The sequence below is a fragment of the Mytilus edulis genome, chromosome 1 (assembly GCF_963676685.1).
Source record: "Mytilus edulis chromosome 1, xbMytEdul2.2, whole genome shotgun sequence".
NCBI lineage: Eukaryota > Metazoa > Mollusca > Bivalvia > Mytilida > Mytilidae > Mytilus > Mytilus edulis.
In genome coordinates, this window is record NC_092344.1 from 16,379,127 (window position 1) to 16,388,372 (window position 9,246).

The 9,246-nt window shown below is 31.9% G+C and overlaps 1 protein-coding gene across 1 annotated transcript in view; it reads right to left on the reverse strand.

Annotated features, from left to right (window-relative positions):
• Nucleotides 1–8,130, reverse strand: part of LOC139524981 (glutamate receptor ionotropic, NMDA 3A-like) — a 45,076-nt gene extending 36,946 nt beyond the window's left edge. Inside the window, exon 1 of the mRNA XM_071320154.1 lies at nt 7,229–8,130. Within this exon, the coding sequence (XP_071176255.1) occupies nt 7,229–7,597 (369 nt within the window). The 5' untranslated portion in view covers nt 7,598–8,130. The remainder of the gene's footprint in view (nt 1–7,228) is intronic.
• Nucleotides 8,131–9,246: the final 1,116 nt, after the last annotated feature.

Genomic DNA, 9,246 nt, shown 5'->3' on the forward strand with positions numbered 1-9,246 from the left:
CCAAAATTACTAGTGTAAAACCATTTAAACGGGAAAACCAACGGTCTAATCTATATAAAAAAAACGAGAAACGAGAAACATGTATATATTACATAAACAAACGACAACTACTGTACATCAGATTCCTGACTTTGGACAGGTGCAAACATTTGCAGCGGGATTAAACGTTTTAATGGATCCAAACCTTCTCCCTTTTTCTGAAACAATAGCATAACATCACAACAAAGAAAAACACACGATAAAATATCAATTGGCAGACTTCACTCAATCAAAAAACGTAAATTAATACACAATGAACGAATGAACGAATATACACATTTCTAACGTGAAAAGACATTTACATCTTATTTATTTGTGTTCTAAACATTTTTTTTAGTACTCATTGAAGAAATGAATTTATAACAAGCGATACGGATTGTTATTTTGCACTAAACAAAGTTCGCGTATTTATACGATCGGTTACTAGCCAAAAACGAAAGTCAAATCTCTGTGGCAACAATACATCGGGATGCCCTCACGGTCATCGCGATGTAAAAGAGCGTCCACGCGGCGATCTGATTATGTTCATAGAGATATCGATTTACCAACGGGGGAAAGTCTTTGATATCCAAAAAGAACTGTCTTCCTTCTCAATATCTTTTGCTATGTTAATAATAAATATATTTTCTGTTTGACAAGATTTTTGATTTTTGTTGTATCTGAAGTTGTCCAATTTTTATAGTCTGATGCTACTCAGTTGGTATCTTCAAAGAGCGGGACATCAGCATTTGTACATTTTAATTTGTGTGGATTATTGATTTTACCATTTGAATATTCATTGTAATTTGGAGCTGTATTGGATTGGATTTTTTGAATGAATATTTCTTTTACGGTAATGATTTTTTTTGTCTATTTCGATATTACCAAGGTGGGTAGACTATAGCAGTGTGACCAGTAAATTAGAATCTAATAGGTCGGTAGACGTATTTGCAACCGCTTTTAAATTCCGCCATTGCATCATCACTTCAAATAGAATTATAAAAAAGAAGATGTGGTAAGATTGCCAATGAGACAACTGTCCACAAGAGACCAAAATAACGCAGACATTAACAATTATAGGTCGCCGTACGGCCTTCAACAATGAGCAAAGCCCATACCGCATAGTCAGCTATAAAAGGCCCCGATAAGACAATGTAAAACAATTCAAACGAGAAAATAAATTTTCGGAATGATAAGTTCATGTAAGCGTTAATTGTGTTACAGTTAACACATTGAACTGGTCATGATCTAAGTTTGTGAATTATGTTTGCAGTTTTCTTGACATGCATTGTGACGTGTCGTCGTATTAATTCTATATTAGAAAACTACAGAAGTTATATTAGAAAAGTATCGCATTCATAAATTTTGATATTAAAAAATCATCGCTATGATATAACACAAATATCGCATTGATATTTTAAAATATAGCAGTATCGTTGACTTATAGGTGATTCTGGCGTAGCAAACAATCGAATTCATCTCAATTGCATTCCACTGAATTTGCTACATGATATTTATAGAATGTGTACATCTACAAATGATAAATCGTGCATTTATGTTTCATTTATTCAATAATTCAATTTTCTCGTTGTTATTACATAAAATAACTCATGAAAATTATACACCAGACGTATGTCATGTTAAATGTCACCCTGTTTTAAGAAAAGAGTCATTACTTTATACCGAGAAATCTGCCTTTCTTCGTACAAATGCTAACATTCGGCTGAAATTTCCCACAATGCAACTCGTTGATATAAGACAATATCGCTCGTTGATATAAGAAAAGCTTTTATCGAATCGCTTCTTCCATAGACTGTGAACTAAAAATTAATTATGCGTGGAAGACAAAATTTGCAAGAACTAGATTACTAGGACAAACCACGGAGAAGTAAGTCAGATGTTATGAAATATACTATTAACAAAAAACCAAAGCGAAACGATACAAATAATCCATTTAGCCAGTTTAAACATTCACAACAACTAATATATTAAGACTCTACATGCATACACCAACTTTAGGTGGCACGGTAGTATTTCCTGGCCCATAAGGGATAATGATAGCCTTTTTAGAATTTTCACCACTTTCTAACACTGCAAAAAATTCTACATTCACAGTTAACTGAAGTACTTTCATTTTACTATTCAGAAATGAATTTGAATATGTATCATGACCGTTTACTTTTTTTGCTATTTTTAAAAACCTAAGGTCACTAGTACTTTTAGGTCTTTTATGGTGCAGTGAATACAAAATTTAAAAAAATTCTCAAAAATCAATTTTCATCTGTATGTAAAATTATTTCATATTTTTCTATACCTGATTCATCCCTCAGTTTGGGAAAGTATGTTCAGTTGATACTGTAGATACTTGCCCATTCACACCGTTTAGATACATTTACCTAAGTAGGGTACACAAAAGAGCAACCTAAATTCTGGAATGCAAATTTATACTACCGTGCCACCTTTAATAGTGAAGAGAGCATCTCTTAGCAATAAAATTGAATCAGAAAATAGCTTCCGGGTTGAATGCATTTTGCTTCTTACTTATACAAAAAACCCATCGAAGAGCAACAAAACATAGTACGGTGAAAACATCCAATATTGAAAAATCGAGACTAGGGAAAGGGTTATCACACGGAATTACAACCTTAGTTTACAAAACCTCGCTAATTATATGTTTATCTCCTTTTTAATCAATTCAGCAGGCACATAAAATAAGCCAGCTATCATCACTTTGTATAATGTATAGACGTGCTGAATCCGTAGTGACATTTCAGATTGCATTCTCTGACGCAAAAGAAAGGAAACATTAGTCAGACTAACTTAATAATATATGTAAATAATAAGAATAGAACAATAACGCATAAAAGTTCTGTACAGCCTTGATTATATGATTATTCTTAAACAGGAATAAAAAAAAACATGGAAATGTTAACTTCATGAAGTAACCCAGTTCAACTTTCATTGGATTAACACACTCATTCTTGAATTTATAATCCATCCATGCTAAACCTCTAATGTGTGCTAATATAAATCTGTTCTTATAGAATAAAACGAGATACGGTGTTCTTTACAAAGCGAAAGAAGCACGTCATACTAGATTCAATTTGTACCTTTCATAATAAAATTGAGAATGGAAATGGGGAATGTGCCAAAGAGACAACAACCCGACCATAGAAAAAAACAACAGCAGAAGGTCACCAACAGGTCTGCAATGTAGCGAGAAATTCCCGCACCCGGAGGCGTCCTTCAGCTGGCCCCTAAACAAATATATACTAGTTCAGTGATAATGAACGCCATACTAATTTCCAAATTGTACACAAGAAACTAAAATTAAAATAATACAAGACTAACATAGGCCAGAGGCTCCTGACTTGGGACAGGCGCAAAAATGCGGCGGGGTTAAACATTGTTTGTGAGATCTCAACCCTCCCCCTATACCTCTAGCCAATGTAGAAAAGTAAACGCATAACAATACGCACATTAAAATTCAGTTCAAGAGAAGTCCGAGTCTGATGTCAGAAGATGTAACCAAAGAAAATAAACAAAATGACAATAATACATAAATAACAACAGACTACTAGCAGTTAACTGACATGCCAGCTCCAGACTTCAATTAAATTGACTGAAACATTATGATTTCATCATATGAACATCAAGCACAATCCTCCCCGTTAGGGGTTTAGTATCATACCATCATAACATATATGAGAAGAACATAACCCGTGTCATGCCAACAACTGGTTTTTGAATAAATGTGTTTAGTTCCGATGCAAAGACCCTATAAGTGAATCAATATTAACGCCAAAATATGCAATCTTTAATGACCTGACAACAGTATCGTAACTATATCCCTTCTTAATAAGTCTATTCAAAGGTTTTGTTAGTTTTTGAGGTGAATACTGACACCATTGTGCTTTATAAAGAATATTTCCATAAAAAATTGGATGTGAATGTTTTTTTTTTTCTTGTTTTTTTTTTAGATTTATACACATGTTATTACTGTCAGATATCAAAGAAATAAAACAATATGCATGAAAGTATTTTTTAAAGAATAACGTACTGTTTTAAGAAGTGCTTATCATGCTTTTTATCTTGACAGTTAGTGGAAAGCCGAAACCGCGAACGAGTTAACAATAACTAAATCCTGTTTATTTTAGATAAAAAAATCAAGAGACATTATAAGATAATTGGACAAATAGTTGGAAGGGAGAGCATGTAAATTCTTCGTAATAATGTTGTACTGTTTGGCAAAACTTTTCCGGGGGACTCAAAAGTAACTTTCTAAAAAATCCACTCATGTAGCCTACCGTATTTATAATATTGCATTAAGATGTGGTATGATTGCCAATCAGACAACTCTCGACAAAAGACCAAATGCCATAGAAATTAACAACTATAGGGCACTGTACGACCTTCAACAAGGAGCAAAACTATAGTCCGGTATAGGACCTTTGGCATTTTATACACTGGTATTCAAGTAGATGAAAGCAACGTATGTTTCTATCATCCGAAGATGCGGGTTCGTGTTACTCAGTCTTTTGTTTTCTGTGTTTTGTTTTGAATTCTGTTGTTTGACTTTTTTTAATCGTTTTTCTAATTTTTCCCATAGTCTTGTTAGTTAAATTTCGACTTGTGGGTTTAAATGTCACTTTGGAAATATGATTTTCGTTTCTCTTGTACAATAGTTTTCAAATGTACCAGGGTTATAATTTAACAAAGCAGACGCGGGTATCAGTGACGCTCAGATCAAAACAGTTATAAAGCCAAGCAAGTAAAAAGTTGAAGATCATTGAGGACATAAAATTCCAAGTAGTTTCCCATTAAAAATCCTTATTATGAAATTTTATGAAACTTACTGCATCAGAGAATTGCGAAAATGAAAGTAATAGAAAAAGAGGCAGTTGTGAATCCTGAAGATTTTTTACGATTTAATTCAAGCCAAATTGTGTTTGGCTGTGAATAATCTTTTTAAATTATAATGTTTGTTTTCTTTTTAATTTTGACCATGTTCCCGTTTACTGCAATGCCAACTTCTGACATTCCTTCTGGTACAGTAACTTCAAAGTTTTGTTGCGATCACCCAATTGCACGTTTCCATGTATGTTAGGTATCTGGTCTGTCTGTATTTAGTTCGTTTCACTCTTAATTTACACAGGGTTTTAAGATCAGATTCATGTAAGGACTGCTAGATTCTAGATAATTGATTCCTGACCATGAAATGGTATGTCAAAATTTACTTTTCAATCGAAAACTTGTTTTGATAGACTTTTTGTTCTGCTGCATGTTCTTTGCTATGCTGAGTTATTACTCTTTGGACCTCTTTGGTTTCTCAAATAAGTATCATATTGCTGTTATCATTTGTCGAAGCTACTATCATCAATCCTATTTTAAAAAAGAATTTTTGATACGTGAAAGGGAAGGCTAGACCTAAACCTATGGTATTATGCTAACATATATTTTTATAACATCGTGTGAAGATTGGGGATTGAAGAAAAAAACACAGATTTGTCTTTTTGTCCTTTTACAAAAGAAAATAATTTTCACGCTTTAAAATATTTTGATGGTTTTTTTATACAATGTAATGACCTTATTATAACAAGAGTGGTTTTAATGATGACAGTTACGCGTTCTGCGTTGCAATACTATGTAGATAATATCTAAATTACTTCAATCAAAAAATGCTAATGAGATTAATAATCTTACAGAATTGCAATAACTGCATAACAATCGTTTTTTTTTATGTTTTTGATCCAGTGCAATGAATACTGAATTGTATAATACCGTAATAGAAAATCAGAGTTGTGCATAGGCATTTTGTAAATACGATTTTACAATTCTTGTTGCCACGCATAGTTTACCTGCATTTTATGGAATAAAGGTTGAATTTAAATAGCTGTTCTATTGATTTTCCTTGCCTGATTTCAATTTACTAATGAGCATTGACAAATGAATATATATAATGATTTAGATGGCCAGATTTAGACAATCTTTCTATATTTGTTTCTTTTACATGAATTATGTACTTTAATGGAAATAGCTATAAAACTAAATACCATGCGTTCTCTTCAGCTTTACTATCACTAGTCTATAGTGAGGCCATTTCAATTTCGTTCAAAATTATAAACAAATAAAGAATTGTGTTTGAGTCCTAGATTTTAACCCACTTTGTTGATTTGCTTTACTTCTTTTATCAATATTCAAATAATTTCGATTTTTTAAATGCTTTTTCAACTAAATTCCCGTAATGATCTTTTAAAATTTAAAAACAATGAAATGTATTCAAAGAGTATTAATAGTATCAAACATTAAAGCTGGAATTGAAAAAATCTTAAGTTATTTCAATGCAGACTTCTATTATCTGTCCAATTCACCAACTATTCAATATACTAGTAATTGACAATATATTTGTCTCTCGGTTTATTTCCTAATTATAACTTAAAATATATTCCCATAAATTGGCATTTCTTTCGTTTATTTCTTACTTTACTATTTTATATGATAACCATTTCATTTACACACTGAGTAATTTCTAGTCGTATTTAAGGTTGTATGGGTGTCTTCCTCCATCTTGGATTGTAAAAAACAGAGAACCAAAGGTCCAGATTTTCTATCAAATTAGCAAAATTTGATGCAGGAATGAAGCTTTTAAATGTGAATATTCATTTAAAAGAACCAATTTATGAGAATATAACTTATATTTATTAAATATCTTTTCAAATGTTGATTATTTTTGATTGTTTTTATTTTTTTTAAATTGGCATTTTAAGGGGAAGTAACTCTAAAACAGTGCATTTTCTGAAGGATTCTACATGGAATTTTCCTATTTTGTATTTTAGCCGGAAAAAACGTACGGTGACCCTATCTTTTCTTTTGATATTCTCAAAGCATTGTCTGAAAGCTATCTTTTCCTTAAGTATTTAACAATTCTATCATTTTGTTTAGTTTCTAATAACAAAATGGTGTTTTCCCCTGTATAATCCATACAAAATGTGTCATTTTGTCACGTCCTGTAGCTTGAGAAAATGCGCGGTGACCTATCATTTTTATTATATTTTTCAACATATATCAATAGATACTACGTTTTGGCAAAGTATGAACAAATTCTATCATTTTTATTTTAGACTCCAATACCACCTTAAGATAGTCTGAGCATATTCTTTGTTTCCAAAAGAGGTCGACAACATATTGCATGCATATTATAAGTACTTACATTGTTGTGCCACTGTGAAGTGGTGTACAGGAATACAGGTATGTGGTATGTAGTGGCTACAACTGCAGCGGCATTTGTTGTCACGTCATCTCCAAAAACCACAAATATATTCCAAAAGTCATCATTAACGTTAAATTGCTGATAATTTATCAGCAAATCACTAGTTCCATTCTTAATTTTTATAGGAAATACTACATTGTCAATAGAGTTTGATCTTTGATAAGTTTTCTCGTAGGTTCTAACTTGTTTAGCACAAATATTATATAATGATTCATCACAGATAAGACTTAATTGTATTTGTTTTCCATAGGAAATAACTATTGTAACACTTATTACAATATAAGACACAACCAAACTTAAATTACTCATTATTCATATTCTTCAAATGATGAAAATGTTTACGTATCATATTTCTCATACTTTCCACAAATTACTAGTAATCAATGACATTAATCCTACTATTATATGATAAATACTGTATGAAAAGTTCCATAAACACAGTCCTGTGACTGATGTACAATTAAATGAAGCGTTTAACAGGTGATTTTTACCTGCAAAACGACATCAAATCAATATCCGGTGGTAGTGCTAGGTAGACCGGTCCAGACTGAAGTTTAGATATTCTATTAATGGGTACTTGTGAAACTGCTTGATTGATGACCCGATGGTAGTTACTATTCTTTATCGAACTAGAGATGAGTATCAATTGACGAAGTATTTCTCGCCAATCAGAAGCTGTCAATACATCCCAACATCAGTAAGCACATCTATTTATTCCACTAGCTACTAAAAGCTTTGCTTGGACAAAAACACTGATAAACGTAAAATGCAATGTTTGTATAGTTTCCCATTATGCCAATCATTGTAAACATTCAGACTCAGTATATGATATTTTACCATTCTTTGTACAAAGGTGTTCAATTATTGTAATTGAAAACTCTTTATTAGTTTTGATATGTCTTATGCAATATCTTGAAAGTAGCACAGAGGAAATTGCTTGGCTAAGTCTTATATCGTACAACAATAGACTTTGGTATAAAAAGAATTAAAAGCACCTCTATAACGCACCACAGTTGTTCGTTAAAATAACAGGAAATGTAGTTCACTTAGAACACTTGACGCCAATTCTCTTGAGAGTGATATCAAAGTATTAAAAAAATATTTGATTTGCATTTTTATCGACACTTTTTAACATTAATGACCTATCAAGAATTACTTTAAAATGTGAATTTAAAGATTTTACAAGCTATTACAGTGACACTTGTAGGCTATGACGATTGGCTTTTCTGTGAAACTTAATTTAGCTAAAGCAACACGATTCTTATAATGAAATGTTATATATCCAACTTATGATGTCATAAAATGAAGTATGCTACCAATGTGTGCGCACGTCATTTCTGTTTAGTAAAACCTTCATCGGGTACATTCTAAATCATCAGGCTCATTTGACAGCATCCTGTACACTAGACAACTTAATCAAAGCATGGATGGTGTTAAACATCATAAATATTATAGGGACATAAACATTACTTCCCAAACCGTTTCTTGAGAGAGTTGGACTTTCAGCACAATAATATACAGTATGTGTATTGATATATTGGCGACATGTTTCCAGGTCTTTTAAATCTTTAGATATTAGAATGGTCTTTCATTTTTTTTCCAATGTTGTTCTATTCCCAAACAAGAATTTTGACTGACTGTTGATTTGCATTGCAAATGTGAACGATTTGCATCACATTAACTGTCGACGTACCCGGTCTCCTGCTTTTGCAGTACTTGCGATTCCATCAGATTTTGATTTTTATCTTCTTTATGAATTTATTGAATTTGGACACCGGTTAACTATTGTTGCCTCTACTTGAAACAATTTATGAATAAAAAATTAAAAGACATATTTTATCACTTAAATCGTGTCGATAGTTATTGGTTGGATATTAACCTAGGGAACTGTCAGACAACCAATAGAATTAAGACCAAACTTATGACATCTATTTCTGTTCACAAGAAATGTAAATTTT